The following is a 16,944-nucleotide window of genomic DNA, read 5'->3' as shown; positions in this document are numbered from 1 at the left end:
GAAGCAGTACCTTGTGGCAATATCCTGTGCTTTGAATTGGTTCTAACATTCCAGTAATGTGCAGATTCTTATTTGTATTAATGCTTATTGAGGATATGCATTTTAGTTGGCAGAGAGAGCTTTGTTAAAGGGAATGTTAAACTTTAGTTCCAGAAACATACTAAGATAAAAAGACTTATGAGGAAAGAGTATAGAAGACTGATTGGCTGTCTGTAGGGACTGGACCCGCTTCTCTCAAAATACAACTTTTCAATGTCATTACCTTAGAATCTGAATCTGAACTTGAAGAAGCATGTTAAGAATTTTTAGCTGAAATGCCAAGGTCAGCATGTTCCAAAGTAACCCAAGGGGCTGGTGAGAACCAGACCATCTCTGGTTTTAAGAGAGACACTATTGAACAGGCAGGGACAGAGAAGGCTATAACATAATGAGTCTCAACATCCAATGTTAGATCAAGCAAACAGAACAATTGAGTAGCATCTCGCATTCCCACCGTCTGGTCTACAGGCAGCAAGAAACTTCCTGAGGGTAGAGTTAACTGCTTTTGAGAAGGAAGGAGGAAGATTCAATTTGGAATCACCTTTGAATGAGTGATAATTTCCTTAATTATCTGACTTTCTAATTTGATTGATGTCTGTTGTTAATAACTTCTGCAATTCTTCTTTTGTATCACAAAGTCAGCCTGGCTGGCCCACTTTAATAAAAAATGTAGGTAGAAGCCTCTTTTCCTGATTTGCTTGGAATGATAAAAGGAGAAGGAAAGACTGTCTCCCCAACACTGTCTACTCAGGGTTGGTTCATGTTTCTTCTGAACTTTTGAGCAGAAGAGTTTCATTAGGTTCTTTTGGCATCACAGCTTTTCTCTTTAACCACACCTTTTCCTTGTCCCTCTGCTCTTTAAAATAAGTGCTACAAATACAAAGTGAGAATCCTTCTATACTTTATCTACTGCATCAGTGCAAAAGCACTTTATTGATCCAGATACTGAACTAAAGCATTAACAGAGGGTGCTTTCACATGGATAGCTCCAAGTACTACCAATGAAAAAAGCATTCTGCACTTCCCCTGTGTGTGTGTGTGTGTGTGTGTGTGTGTGTGTGTGTGTGTGTGTAAAAAGAGAAAGGATAGAATAAGCAGTGGGAAAATGTAGAAGAGTTGCAAGTGGAAGAGCTTCTGGACCCCATCCTTTCCTTTACAGTTCTGTGAACAAGGCAGGGTAATTTCATGGAAACATTTAAAGTATTAATCTATATCGTTCAGATGATTATACTGTATCTGGACTGATAGTCTTTGTATCCTTTAATCCCCTAGCATTTGTGCTTTGGTGTGCTACAGGGTATTATTCATTTCCCACTGCTGCTTAATATGAAGCCATTGAGAGTGATGATCCAGGAATTTTGACCAAGGCCCTTTTAGTATATGGATGACACCCAGTTCTGTTTCTCTATAACATCTGATACATATGTGGCTGTGCAGGTTCTGGTTCAGTATCAGATACAGTGGTGGGCTGAATGAAGGCAAATTACACCGAATTTGTATGTTGGCAAGAATACATCCTGTTACTTGTTTTATTTCTATACCTTCCAACTGCCAAAGATCTCTGGGTGGCTCACAAAGCCCATTTTTTAAAGAGGTACATTGCATTAATGTTTACAATTCACAGTGTAAAACCACATATTAAACAGATGTGCATGCGTGTGTGTGTGTGTAAAATAATGAAAAAAAGAAAACTATTCAGAAACATTTAACAGCTAGTGGTCCCAGAAGCTACTTCAGTGTCCTGCAGTAGAGGATGATCTTTACCTGGCACTAAAAAGATAATAGGGTTGGCCCCAGGCAAACAAGTTCATTCCATAATTGAAAAAGCCATTCTTCTTGTTGCCACCAGCCAAGCCCCCCCCCCCCCGGTGGCAGTCAAAGATAGGTCCCAGAACTTGATTGCAGTGGCTGAGGTCAGGAGAAGCATTTCATCAGGTATTGTGGTCAGGAGCCAGGTAAGGATTTATAGGTTAAAAGCAGCACCTTGAATTGGGCTTGGAAGGATATGGAAAGCCAGTGCAAGTGGGCCAGAACTGGTTTATATGATCCAATTCCTGTTATTAGTCTGGCTGCCACATTTTGCATAAACAACCCCATGAAGAATGCATTGCAGTAATCAACCTTAGAAATTACCAGAGCATAGCTCAATGAGAGCAGGCTATCTCTGTCCAGATAAGGGTGTAACTGAGCCACCAGCCAAAGCTGGTAGAAGGCACTCCGAGCCACTAAAACCAGCTGGGCTTCAAGTAACAACTCAAGGAGCACCCCCAAGCTATGAGCCTGCCCCTTCAAGATGAGTGATCCCCATCTAGAACAGGCTGAATTCCCTCCATTTGGTCAGAAGAACCACCCATAACAACATCTCAGTCTTGTCTGGATTGAGCTTCACTTAGTTAACCCTCATCCAGTGCATTGTTTCACCTGGGTGGTGGTTTAGTACATCCACAGCCTCACCTGCAGAAGATGAAAAGAACTACTGCAATGCAGTGCCTCCTACTCCCAATTCAGCTTTGCTTTGTTAGCCCTCATTCAGTCCATTGTCACAACCAAGCACCAGTTCAGCACATCCACAGCCTCACCTGCTGAAGATGAAGGGCAGGGGGAGAGATAGTTATGTATAATTACTACAGGTCATTTTGGTATATTTATTTGACCAGCACTAAATCCTGTATTCAGCCCCCCACCCCAATTTTTCAGGTGGGCTGTTGGGGTGTTTTTGAGAGTTATTTAACACTTAGACAATGCCTGCTGCCCATGATTAGGTAGCTGGGAAGGATCTGAGGTGAAAAGATTTCTTCTTGGTTTTAGAAGCAAATTACTAAGAGCTAAGCAGTGTTGTTTGTTTTTCAAAGGGTGCTTTTGTAGTTATGCCTTATAATCCTCTGCTTGTTTTACAGGAGCTATAGGAAGGAAGGTACCACTTGCTGATTATATTCCATTCTTTGTAAAATTTCAAATATGCTTCTGAAGTGATTCCTAGATTTTTTTATAAGCTTCAACAGTGGGAAATTTGATTAGACTTTGAACTGCATAGACTTGGTTTAAGTAGTCTGTTATAAATCTGTTGCTTTATTAGAGCTGCAATTCTGTATTCAGTGACTTGTGAACAAGCCCTATTGAACTCAATCAGACTTATTTCTAACTAGAAATATATAGAATTGCTCTTGAGGTAACAGCTTGAAACAACTTTTCTTTATATTCAAAACCACGACTTTATTTTAAAAAATGTAAATTCTCTGTTCACAATATAGAACCAAAACAGCTTTCTCTAATTCCCAGGAAACAGTTATTAGTTTTTCATTTCCAGGACAATTGGAATTTATTCCTCCCCCTCCTCCCATAAGCTGAAAACTGACCCCAACTGCAAAACATGGAGACTTTTCTTATATATAAAAAAGAAAAAAATAATTAGAAGTAAGCAGACAGTATATATGTTAGCTTCCACAGTTCTTATTGATTCCTTGTCATTGTAATGCTTCAGCTTGACAATGAAAGGTTAGAACAAATATCAAAGATGTCTTTGATGAAGGACACCATAGAGTCTGTAGAAATGGAGATGAAAATATTGGCAAGAAAGGCAATGGAGTCTGAAAGTGAGCTAAACCGAGAAAAGGCAACTACTGCTTCATTGAGGTAAATGAAATATATTTTGAATCAAATGTTTATGCTTATAAACCGTTGCTGGTTGACTGAAACTTTAAATTATGAAGGCTAATATAGACTGTATTTCATTGTCATTTTTGGTAATTATCTTAATTGTTTGGGCCTGAGCAAGAATGTTCTACTTTGCTTTTTGTTGACTATGAGTGCTTTTTTCAAACACCAGTTTGCAGTTACATAACTTCAATAATTTAGATTTAACTTCTGTTTGTAAATAATATGTACTTTTTTTGTTGATCACATGCTCCAAAGATAGTTTTTTTTATAAACATCACCTATATGTTTTCATCCATCAGTTCACCCTTCTTAGTTCTATTGTGAGCTTAAAAGTAGCATTTAAATCCTTATGGCTAATGGGGTGGTATAGAAATCTAATATAAAAATCTTTGTTACATTTAGCATATTGAATGAAAAAACAGAACAGAGTCTTTCAGAGGCTCGACAACAACTTTCAAAGAAAAAATATGAATTACAATTAATTCAAGAAAAAATAATGTGTCTGGATGAAAAAAATGGTAAGTTACAAATATCAGTTATAACCTGTATAACTTTGCTTTAGTGTTTAGTTAAAATATGCAGTGAACGCCAAACCTTTTGCTAAGGATTCCTCATCCTTATCTTTATGTAGGATGGTGTCAGAACCTCTCCAGGAATTCTTAATAGGCAAGTAGAAATATGTGGAGCAGGTGGTTCTACACTTATTTTGAGCATGACAGTAAAGATGGACACTTTGAATTGGGGTCTTAAACATCTGGAACCAATGCAAATCAAATAACAATGGATGGGTCTTAACAGTTGCACAATAGTATTCCAAACTAACTGTGTTTTCTGAGTATTTTTCAAAGGAAGCTCTATGTACAGTGCATTACAATAATCTTAAAGAAAAATTTTGCAGTTATTATATGAATGAAATGAAATGAAAATGAAAAATGGAGATACAAAATGAAATTATCTCCTAATTAAACTAGTAAGTGGATTCAAATCTTGGTTGCATGTATATAATTGTTTTGTATGTTTAACAGAGACTTCACTTGATAAAGCCTATATGCCAGTGGAATATTATAAATGGATTAATAAATGAGACTTTGATTATATTTCCAGAAAAACTTTCTCAGCAAAATATTGCTCAACAAGAAGAAATTTCTACACTCAACCAAACAATAGCTGAACTGGTTTCAGAAAAGGAGTCTTTACAAGATGACCTAGAAGTAAAAACAGAGAAGGTTATCATCCTTGAAGAAAGCTTGTCCACTAAAGTAGGTTCTGATATGCTTATGTGGTTAAAATTAATTGTTTATGAACCATTTTTATGAATTATGCAAGAAGGATACTTCATACACAGAATATAGCTTCTGATAATGTGGACATAACTGGCATATCAAAGATACAGTTACCAGTTGCTTTAACTGCATATGAGTTATGCTAGTGATAACTGAAAAAATTGAAATTGCTTTGGGTTATATTTCAGTAATCCTGTTTTAATATGCAGAGATATGAATGATGCACAAAACTAAATATTCTGGCTATTGCTACCTTTTGAAAAATGTACACTATCTAATTAGACACATTTTAAAAGCTGTTATTACATCAGAATAGAAGATTTGTACCACCCTTTAGATAAGTTTCTATTTAACACAAGGCAACAGTGATATAACATAGAACATCAATGTGTACAACCTCATTACATTATTCAACACAGGTTCTATGCATATTTTAGGTTTATTATCCCTGAAAATACTCTTGTAGTACACATTTTAAGCTCTGTTACAGCTATTAAATGACGACTTGGTGGATTCTGATCTGTAGATTCTGTATTAATATATGTAAAGACAAGGGAATGTTTTTTTTTAAAATGAGTCCTTGATTAGAAGGATAATCAATTGATTATGCTGTTATTTTTTTCAACAGGAACCAATTTTCAGAAACCATTTATTTCCTAGTCAATCTTATTTTTTATTTTCTGGTATCATTCTACAATCATTCTTACTACTGCTCAAAATAGTAAAATTAGGCCTTTATGTAACAGCTGCTTTGTGTGTCATTAAAACTATAAAGCCAGTAAAACTATGCAACCAATATCATGAATTGTTTCTGAAAAAAATTGAAAGGAGTTATCCAAAATACTCACTTTATTCCATATGTCATGGGGTTGTGAACATGTGTATCTCTGACCTTACAATCCCACCAAGCAATTTAAGGAAAGATTTGTGTTTTATCATTTAGTTTCATAGGTGTCAGATGCCAACTATATTCATTATAAATGTGGTTTTCTAATTCCCACTGAAATGACTCATGTAATTTCTCAGATTGTATTCTATTCTGTAATCTGTATTCTGTAATCTGTTTCCCAATATCATTCTCCCAAACTATTTTAACCCTTTAGTTCTGCTATTATATGTTATCGACCAACTATATATATGAAACAGTCTTAAACTGTCAAGACCACTGTTATTTATTTATTTAGGAGGCTTCTATGCCGCCCCATTCACCAAAGCCTCGGGGCGGCCCACAACAATAAATAATCAATATAAAAACAATATAATTTGAGTCAACCTGGCCAAAGAATAAAATAAATAAATAATTAACAATTAACGCTTAAATAAAAAGGTCTTTGCCTGGCGCTGAAAAACAGTTAACGACGGCGCCAGGCGGACCTCTCTGGGGAGTGCATTCCATAGATTGGGTGCCACTGCAGAGAAAGCCCTAGATCTACCTTGCAAGATAGCACATTCATTTTCAAAGATGGTGAGGGATCAGGCTGCCTCATTACTTTGTATCAGAAGCTAGTATTTAACAGTACAAATGACGCTTGTAGGTCTTATAGCCAGGGACTCATAATGTCTATGTTCTGTGTCAATACATAGTAAAACATTGGTGTTACATGAATGTTAAATATAAGTAATTAGTATAATTGGTTGATCAAGTTAGTGTAGCTCAAAGATGTTAACAAAGTGCTTCAGTAGGTTCCTGCAACCATATACTGAATCCTTGCTCCTCTTGGCTAATAAAAGCTAGCATGGAAGAAACTGCCAGCTGAGCCAAGAGGTGATTAAGGCCATTTTACAAAAAGGAGTGGTCCCATACCACCCAAAGCAGGAGGTGATGAGGCAACTTCTGAAGAAACCCTCCTTGGATTCAGATGATAATTTTTGGCTAGTGGTAAATATCCCCTAACTGAATAAGGACCTTGAGGTAGCTCATAAACCATCCCAGTTAGCCATGACTTGTGCTTTAATTAATTCACTGTGGCTTAGCATGTTTTTCAAATCCTGACAAGCTAAGTCATGATCAAGCCTAGAATTTAGAGTCCCTTGGTCAGAGTGGGGAAAAGAAGCTGGATTATTCATGGCAAGAGCATAGGGAAGCTATGTACCAGGGTTCATGGGGCATATCCTTGTGCAGCAAAAGAACTAGCTTACTTCCTCATGAGGTTTCTGCCTGCCACTGCTGCAAGGACAATGGTTAGGAAAAAGCTATTATACTTGCCCTTGAGGAGGAGGAGGGCAAGTAGAGTGGCTTGACATCTTTTGCTTTGTTTCCCTTTTCCTTGCTGGGGAGAGAGGGAACTGGGGTGGGAGGCATCTCCTGCCTTCCTGTTACCTGGCTGAACCAGTATTCAGCCCAAGCTTCGCTGAACCCAAGGGAGGGGCACAAACTGCAGCAGGACTCCCATATCCATTGTCTCAGTTGCCATGGTTTCACTTAGCTTAGGTTGACTATTGGCCCTCCTCATTCATGGTGGTTAGGGGTGCAAGCCCCACACAAAAGTAGAAAAACTGCAGATATTTCTAGGGGACAACCCCAAATATCTCTATTTTTGGAGATGCCACACTCTTTGTCCCAATACTAGTTAGCCTAATGTGTTTTGTCTCTCAGTGGGTGCAAAGACTCTAGAGCATGGGTCCTCAAACTACGGCCTGCTATAGCTCGCCATGCGTGTGCACGCCGTGGCACGGTGCTGGCTTGCTTGCAACGAGATCATTTTGGAGAGAACTATCTCTCCCTATACATGCCCCTACCTTGCTGCACGCGTGCTTCCCACCCACACCGCCTTGGCGGCCTGCACCCATCACTGGCACCTTTCAACTGCCTCCCTGTTCAAAATGTCATGCTTTACTGTCATGCTCTAGAGCAGGACACCTGCTCTAGAGATGTATGTGGTTTTTCCCTAGAAATATTTATGGGTTTTCCACATTAATTTGTTGAAAAGCTGCCTGTTAGCAACATGCTGCCTGGGTGACCATTACAGTATGAATCCTGTGAAAGTAGTTTTCACTACTGTCCATGGTTTCAGGCATCTGCTAAGGGACTTGTAACCTGTCCCCTTGGATATGGGGGTCTTGCTGTACCGGGTGCTTGCCTTCCCATTACCTGTTCTGCACGGACCCTCCTTTCTAAGAAGTGGAGCAGATAAAATTGATGCCTTCCCCATGCCATCTTCTCAAGCCCCAGTTAGGACTTGGGGTGTACAACAGGCACTAATATATCCTCTCTCCTCTGTCTGGTGTGGCACCTGTGGGCACCATGCCAGCTGGAGGAGGATGAAGCCAGAGCAGTGTGTTTGGCTGGGTCTGTAGCCAAACATGCCTCCTCCTACGGAATCATCTTCCCTCCCAGCCTGACTTGTAACTCATGAGTCGGGCTGGGAAGGGGGAGCAATTATTCATGTTAACATGCAGCCTTCTTTCATGCTAATCATTTGTGGCTCATCACTAAATTGATGTGCTGCCTAGCTGTACTGTGGTTGGAACCTTTCCAAGAGCCATGAAGTTATACAAGGAGCACATTTGAAAAGGAACTATTTCCCTCTAGTCTGCTGCACAATCATAAATAAGGTAATTGCCCCATGTAAATGGTAGGTGCAGGGGTGGGGGCTGATCTGGATTGGTACCACATCAGGGCAAAGATTGTGAATCCAGTTCTGTTAGGCTTGGGAGTCAAAACAGATGTGATTTTTAAAAAAATCAAAGCAGCTTCATGGGGTTCTGATTCTTACCAGAGAAGCAGCACTGGAGTGGTGAAGAGTTAATTCTCTATGTTTGAGTCATCTTTCCAATATAAGAACACTCCAAACTTGCACTGGAAAAAGCCATTGCAGTGCAACCATATACATGTTTACTTAGAGTCCAACTCTGTTCAATTGATCATAAAATATTATGAACAAAGCAAACTAAGATGAATAAAAATAAATGGTGTCATCTCTTTTTAGTAACCAGTGAGAAATACTTTTTAATTTGCTTATTTATTTTCAAGGAAGAGACCATTTCAGATTTGAAGACCATACTTTCTGATAAGGAGCATTCATCTAAGTAAGAAATAGATTCCAAATTTAATTTCTGTTCTTTAAATATCATTTTAATTCAACCTGTTTTACTTAGTACTCATAAGTTAGTCTACTTTTATAGCCTGTCTGCTTTACCTTTATAACCTTTTCTTCAGCATTAAAATAATTCTGAATTTCATTGTGCAGTTGATAGCTTTCAAGCTATCAACAGTAGTCAAGTTTAAATAATTCTTTTAACATAAGCTTAGGTTCTATATTATTAAATAAATGTGATATTTGTGTACATAGTTTACTGGCATACCTTTATTTACATAGTATAGGTACATTTTGTGTCAATGCCTTCCTTGTTCCAGATTAATACTTTTATATAAAATGAAGCTCACATATTTTTAAACATTTGCTACACAGGCATTCTAGAGAAGCACTACACAAGTGTGAACAGGATATTACCAGATTACATCACCTGCTAAATGATACTAATAATGAGCTTACAGAGACTGGCAGGGAGAAAGAGGCATTAATTCGGGAGAATGAGAGGCTACAGGAACAACTTTATTGTTTTAAGCAGGAAAATCAGGTAAAATGTTGGCTGAAGATATAGAATCATAGAATAATAGAGATGGAAGAGACCAAGATGACCATAAGGCCCAACCCCTTGCTCAGTCAGGACTCCTAAGTTAAACCATCCATCTTAACTGGCTGTCCAGCTCCATCTTGAATGCCTCTAGTGTGGGAGAGACTACAGCCTCCCTAGGTAATTGGCTCCATTGTCATACTAACAGAGTTCTTCCTGATATTCAGCTGGAGTTTGGTTTCCTGCAACCTGAATCCATTATTCCATTTCCTGCCCCCTGGGATGATTGAGAGTCCTCCTGTCTGTTCTGTCCCTCACTGATGAGAACCACTTTACTCTAAATCCAACTTTTTGTTTAATCTTAAAATATTTAGATACCAGATCATACTTCTAAAATGAACAAAATATGAAAGGTGTGCATGAAGTAATGCTTTGTATTTCTTTGACAGATTCTGCAGCAAAAGCTCAATAAATATGAAAATGAACTTGATAACATGAAGTTGAAAATGGAAGATCTGCATACAGATATTGCCAGACTGAAGAGTGCACTGAATTCTAAAGTAAATGCATCCTTTGAAAAGTTACAAACATAAAAACAAAACTAATACATTCTTCTTGCAACAATAGGCAAATTCCTCTGAGCTTATGTTGGCTTTTGATTTTTTAAAAATAAGTTTTATTTAAAATTATAATCCTAAAAAACAAAAGGAAAACTACAAACAACATCAATCATCAAAAACATTGAGCCCCCTGGGTCAGCCCCCACATCCTTCTTTTTCCATTTATGAAAACTTTAAAAACATATTTAAATCTATGCGAAGTCCCATTTCTCTAGCCAATAATAAAGTCCCAAGTTTTATAGAAGTCAGTATCTTCTTTCTCCTTCAATAATAAAGTCAATCTATCCATTTCTGCACAGTTCAGGATCTTTTTTAAAATCAGTTCATCGGTGGGTAGTTCTTAACTTTTCCAGTGTTGAGCGAATGCAATCCTCGCCACAGTGATTACATGCAAAATCAAATACATTTCTTGTTTACTAGTGTCCTCCGGTATAATGCCTAATAAAAAAACTTCAGGTTTAAAAGCTAAGGATTTTTGTAACATTTCCTCGAGCCATTTATGTATTTTAATCCAATATAAATATTGTTACCTTAATATTTCTCTCCCACAGCTTTTGCCACTTTTCTAATTCAATATTATATCCAAAATTTTGTGCCCACATTATCATCGTTTCCTTAACCTGTTCATCTTCCATTTTCCTATCAAGTAAGAAGTCATATAATCTTTTAATCATTTTCTCATCTGATTTAAGCATCACGTGGATCAAACGCTGTTAAAAAACCCATGCTTTACAATCTTTAGCATATCTTCACCTCATGCCACCAAGAGATATTAGATCCCTGTTCTTGTGTTTCTTGATTCAATTTCAGTCCTCCATCCTTATCCAAAATGTCATCATATCTTATAATCCCTTCAAAATCCAATGCATTTGGATACACAAACGCTTCCATGGGTGAAAGCCATCTTGGTCATGTATTATACAATTTTATCTTTAACTTTTCCCACACTGACATTAATGATCTTCTAATATAGTGACTTAAAAAAGAACCATGTGACCTAGCCTTCTCATACCACATATAAGCGTGCCAGCCCATTTGCAAATCATGCCCTTCAAGATACAAAATTCTCTTATTTCTTAAAGTTATCCTTTGTTTTAGCCATGTTAAAACAGAAGCTTGATAATACAACATCCAATCAGGGAGACCAAAACTCCCGCTCTCTTTAGCTTCCTGAAGTATGTTTAGTTTAATTTAATCCTTGGTTTCTTCTTTCTCCATATAAATCTTGAAATTTGAAAATTTAAATCATCAAAAAAAATTCTATCAATTTTTATGGGAATCATTTGAAATAAAAACAAAAGCTTTGGTAATATATTCATTTTAACAAGTGCTATTCTTCCCAGCAAAGATAATTGCAAATTAGCCCATTTTTCCAGATCACCCTTAATATCCTTCAATAGTTTATCATAATTGTCTTCTTTCAAAGTAGTACACTTAGCTGTAAGATAAATTCCCAAATACTTAACCTTTTTAACAATCTGCAAATCTACTTGTTCCTGCAGGGTTTTTCTCTGGTCTTGCGTAAAATTTTTTACTAACAGTTTCGTCTTTTCTCTATTTTCATCCCAGTAACCTCGCCATATTCTTCAATCCTTTGTAGGAGTTTAGGCATTGTTGCAAAGGGTTCCTCCATTATAAAAACCAAATCATCAGCAAATGCTTGCAATTTGTAGCTTTCATCTCTAATTCTGGTACCTTTAATGTCCGCATCATCCCTGATATTTCTATTCAAGACTTCTAAAATCAGTATAAACAACAGAGGTGATAACGGGCATCCTTGTCTTGTACCCTTTTGTATCTCTATAATCTTTGTAAATTCTCCATTAATTATAATCCTAGCTGACTGCTTTTGATAAATGCTTGATATCGCATTAATAAACTTTTCACCAAACTCCATGTCGGCCATCTGTTGCTTCATAAATTGCCAGTTGACATTATCAAAGGCTTTCTGTGCATCCATAAATAATAAAGCCATTGGTTTTTCCATATGTATCTCATAATACTCTAGGATATCCAAGATAGTTCTTAAATTATTCCTTGTTGGCTTTTGACTAAAATCTTCTCAGATAGGTCAAGTTGTCTATCTAAACCCTGTTATTCATGAATCTCCTTTGATATTCTTTAGATTTTAAGCCTTCATGCTCAAATTATGTTCCACTGGTTTTTGTTTTATGCTTATTGGGCATTGCTGTATTTATATATTTGCATGATTAAAATGGGTTGTTAATGGGTTGCATCCAAGGTTATATGAGCAGAAGGCCACTTGGACAAGGATCTTTTCTATTCCCTTGTCCCTTCCCTCCATTACAACTCATACACCCCACTGTAAAGATTCTCTAAATACCAGGTCTATTTCCATTACAAAAAAATGGATCCCCAATCCCTGTACGCACATCAATTAGGTAAAGGTCAGTTCATGCTTTTACAAACCATATTTAGTGTGTGTATGATGTGGGATGGGAATTACATGAAGGGCGTTCAGTGTATTCTCGGTATTGGATTGATTTGTTCTTGATATGGGTAATTTAATTATTTCATTAGCTAATGACACTATCTGAGGGTATACATGCAAAATGTCAAATAAGTGTGATCATTAGTTCCCTAGTAATCCTCAGTGAAAGACGACCATAATGACTGAAGCGACAATGTTGAAGAAAATCGAGCACCACGCTGTGATTAAGTTCCTTACAAAACAAGGAAAAAGTCAACAAATCATTCACGAAGAGATGGTGGCCGTTTACCAGGACTCTGCACCTTCATTATCTACTGTTCAAAAGTGGTCAAGTGAATTTAAAAGGGGCAGAGAAAGCATTGAAGACGACCCTCGCTCGGGTGGGCCGATTACTGCCACTACAAAAGAAAATGTGAAAAAAATTGAGAAACTTGTTTTGGAAGATGCCCAAATAAAAATCAATATGTTAGCAGAGATAACAACAAACCTATCTGTTGGTACCATATTTACTATTTTTCATCTTAACCTTCCAAAGGTCTGTGTAAGATGGGTGCCGTAAATGCTCATGGCGCCTCAGAAACAAGTGCGAGTTGAATGCTATAGGGAGTTTTTAGAGCTCTGTGGTGAAGATCCATTGAGTATTTTTGACTGGATTGTTACTGGAGATGAAACTTGGGTTCATCACTATGACCCTGAAAGTACGAGGGGCATTCAATATATTCTCGGTATCAGCATGAAGAAAAAGGAATAATAAATTGAAATTTATTATTTCAGTAATAAATTTGAAATAATAGGGATTGTCTTCAGTGCTTTCTCTGCCCCTTTTAAATTCACTTGACCACTTTTGAACAGTAGATAATGAAGGTGCAGAGTCCTGGTAAACGGCCACCATCTCTTCGTGAATGATTTTTTGACTTTTTCCTTGTTTTGTAAGGAACTTAATCACAGCACGGTGCTCAATTTTCTTCAACATTGTCGTGTCAGTCATTATGGTCGTCGGAAGATTACTAGGGAACTAATGATCACACTTACTTGAAATTTTGCATGTATACCCTCAAATAGGGTCATTAGCTAATGAAATAGTTAAATTACCCACATCAATAGCAAATCAGCCCGATACCGAGAATACATTGAAAGCCCCTCGTATAATGCATGTGTGTGATGGATATAGTCAATTCCTGTCATCTTTCATTCAAAAATGTGGAAGAGTTGTAGTAAGCTGGTAATCATAGATATGCTTTGCATCAGTTGTCCACACTTCAGGGTATGCATTTCTGCAGCCCTGCTAGATCTGATAAAAATGCAAATTGTCCCAAAGAGTCAAACCAAATTTTGAATTACAGGAAAAAGAAAATCAAGAACTTTTGGAGAGTTACCATAGGAGCAATGAAAAAGCAGAAAAATGGGAAACAAAGTTCCATCAAATAGAAGCAGAGTGTAATTCTGTTCATCTTGAACTTATTAATGTAGAGTCTGAGAAACAAAGACTGAAGGATCAAACAGAATCCCTTGAAACAGAAATTGGAGAAGTAAGTTTGAGATGTCTTGATCAATTCATTTTGTATAATTTCATTCTCGTTTAATGCTTAAGCAGTAGAGTACCTGCTTAGAATTTTTAAGACTTCAGACTTTTTTCCTTTGTTCTTAATCTCCAGTATGAGTGATAGGTTAAAGGAGGAAGTTCCTTGACAGTTCTGTGTATCTGGGTTGCAGGCAGATACTTTCAGAAAGCATGTTTTGTTGTTTCCCGGGTCTCTGTGCATCACACATACAGGTTCTCCCACCTGTATAGCAGTTCAGCTCTGGGAGAGGACTTAGCTGCTGCAGTGGCAGAGGAAGAGATTAACCTGGGACAGTAAAGGTATAAGACACAAAGTATTGTGTCTCACAGATTTTACTATTGTTTCTTTTGTCTTCTAAATTTCCAACTTTTCAACCAAGAAGTTAACATTAAATATTTGACAGTTGCTAAATATTGCTGCAGTTTCAAGACATTTGTTCTGTAGATTGGGGTTTGAGAGTCAAATTAGTTCTTTGTTGTGGTCTCTGTGCATCACACATATGGGTGCCATGCCTGTGCAGTCCCACATTTGGGAAAATTCCTCTAGATAAACCTAGAATTTTTGGTGGGAGTCCCACCTCCCCTTCCCTATTATATAAATACGAGGGGCATTCAATATATTCTTAGTATCAGCATGAAGAAAAAGGAATAATAAATTGAAATAATTTTTATTTTTCAATGTAATCCCCCATAACTTCAATACGCTTATTACATCTAGAAATTAACTTTTCAGTTCCCTGTAAAAAATACTCTTCCTCCTTGTCTAAAAAATGTACGTTAATTGCCGCCTTGAGCTTCTCATCGTCAGAAAATTGCTTTCCATGAGGATCTTTTTTTAAATTCGGGAATAGGTAGTAGTCACTGTGGGCCAGGTCCGGGCTATAGGGTGGGTGGTTTATTTCTTCAAAACCACAGTCTCACAAAGCAGCCTTCGAAACATGCGCCGTGTGAATGGGCACGTTGCCATGAAGAAGCAACACACCTGCAGTCAGTTTTCCCCACCTTTTTTCTTTAATTACTTCTCTTAAATTATGCAGAGTGGATGTTGTGTTTATGGTTTCACCTTTTTTCGTGTACTTGATCAATAAAATTCCCTTTGAGTCCCAAAACACTGTGGCCATGATTTTTCCGGCCGATGGAGGGACTTTGAATTTCTTCGGAGGGTCAGCACCTTTTTTATGCCATTGCATGGAATCCTGCTTATAGGCAGGCTCCCACCATATCCTCAGTTGGCTTTTGACCACTGTTTGCAGTGCATTGGGATCCCTAGCTTTTGGTTCTCTCAGCCTTCCCTCACAAACTCTCATTTTTTACCTCGCTTCTTCTCACACTGTGTTTCTCTTATTACTTCTAGTTTCTATTATCTGATCTTCTTTGTTCTTGTTTTCAAAGTCCTCCCCTCCCCTCTTTGTCCCTCACACAAAAAAACCCCTATCATTATTCCCTCTTAATCTCTTAGTCTTGGATTTCTCCCTTACCTCTTCTCCCAATGTCATTCAAACCAGCATTTTGAAAGTGTGTCCAGTGCAGCATAAAAGTGCACTCAGCTGATGGCCATTAGCTGTGCCTGTTCGGCTTGGCGAAGAGTATCGAGTAGACAAGTGTCCACATTGTCAAGCCTTCACTAACCAGGCCCATAAAGAACACGGCTGGGTGTCTGAGAGTTGTCACTGGGGAGGAAGGTGAAGGCTCCTCAGCCTCAAGAGAAGCCACTAAAAAGTACCCGTCAACTAGTGCTTCATACGAAGTACAAGTCAAAGTACCTGTCAACTAGTGCTTCATACGAAGTACAAGTCAAAGCCATCTGCAGCAGCTTCCATGTTTGATGTCTTTGATGTGCCCAGAAACCACAAAGAGAAAAGGAAGTATCTTGAGCCCAAGGGTCATAAAGTGACCAAGAAGTCTTGTAAAGTCAAACACACCAAAAGGCCTGAATGCCACTCTCTGGCTTATTCCAAGTGCTGCAGCTCACCATCCCAAGCAACCACTCCAAAGACAACGCCTGTGCCAACTACACTACCAGTCTGAGCCTCTCCTGTCCAATGCTCCCCAACTCCAATGGGATCGGATTGCAGTGTCCAACCCAAGCTGTCGGGACTGACATCATTCTCAGAGGGGGAGATTCATGACTCTTCAGTGCATTCTCCATCAGCTCAGAGCAATTCTGCAAGGTTGATGCATACACTGCACCATGATCTGACCATGGAACCAATACCATGGACACCCCATTCATTCCATGCTCCTTTCTTCCACCCAACACCAATTTCTACTCACCGTTCCATCTCTGATGTCTAAGCAATGACATATCCATATGGGGGAAACCTGTACTGGAGTGCCTATCCCTTCCCTCGACATTACTTTCATGGCTAAACATGGGAGCAAGCCACAGACCCTCGTCAATATGCCTGACCACCACTTCGCTCTGCAGAACACTGGTCTCCACCAAGACCACTCCAGAGTGCCGAGCACGAGCCAGGTACTTCTCAGGGCCTCCAACAACCTCAGGAGAGTGCTCAAAGATCACCTTTACCATCAACTGGATCTGACTCTGCCTATCTGATGGATTATGGCTCAGACTCTAACAGAAGATCTGATATACAACTTCATCTGAATGGAGGATGGTTCTGGTAGTGTTACCATTCACCTCTACACTGTCCAAGGCTGTAAAGGAACCCCGGGAGCTTCCCAGCCAACACTATCTGACCTCCCATTGACTGGAAGGGATGTACCAGGTACAGGTACAGGAGAGAGACA

The 16,944-nt window shown here is 38.4% G+C and overlaps 1 protein-coding gene across 1 annotated transcript in view; it reads left to right on the top strand.

Moving 5' to 3' along the window:
• The window catches only part of TSGA10 (testis specific 10), a 52,063-nt gene that overhangs the window by 15,568 nt on the left and 19,551 nt on the right, over positions 1 to 16,944 (top strand). Inside the window, exons 9-15 of the mRNA XM_044433639.1 lie at positions 3,521 to 3,672; positions 4,099 to 4,214; positions 4,801 to 4,955; positions 8,953 to 9,008; positions 9,392 to 9,560; positions 10,007 to 10,117; positions 13,973 to 14,158. Of these exons, the coding sequence (XP_044289574.1) occupies positions 3,521 to 3,672; positions 4,099 to 4,214; positions 4,801 to 4,955; positions 8,953 to 9,008; positions 9,392 to 9,560; positions 10,007 to 10,117; positions 13,973 to 14,158 (945 nt within the window). The remainder of the gene's footprint in view (positions 1 to 3,520; positions 3,673 to 4,098; positions 4,215 to 4,800; positions 4,956 to 8,952; positions 9,009 to 9,391; positions 9,561 to 10,006; positions 10,118 to 13,972; positions 14,159 to 16,944) is intronic.

The sequence above is a fragment of the Varanus komodoensis genome, unplaced genomic scaffold (genome assembly GCF_004798865.1).
Source record: "Varanus komodoensis strain SLA01 unplaced genomic scaffold, ASM479886v1 scaffold1, whole genome shotgun sequence".
Lineage (NCBI taxonomy): Eukaryota > Metazoa > Chordata > Lepidosauria > Squamata > Varanidae > Varanus > Varanus komodoensis.
Note: the sequence above shows the minus strand (reverse complement) of the source record. Positions and strands in the feature narration are given on the sequence as shown.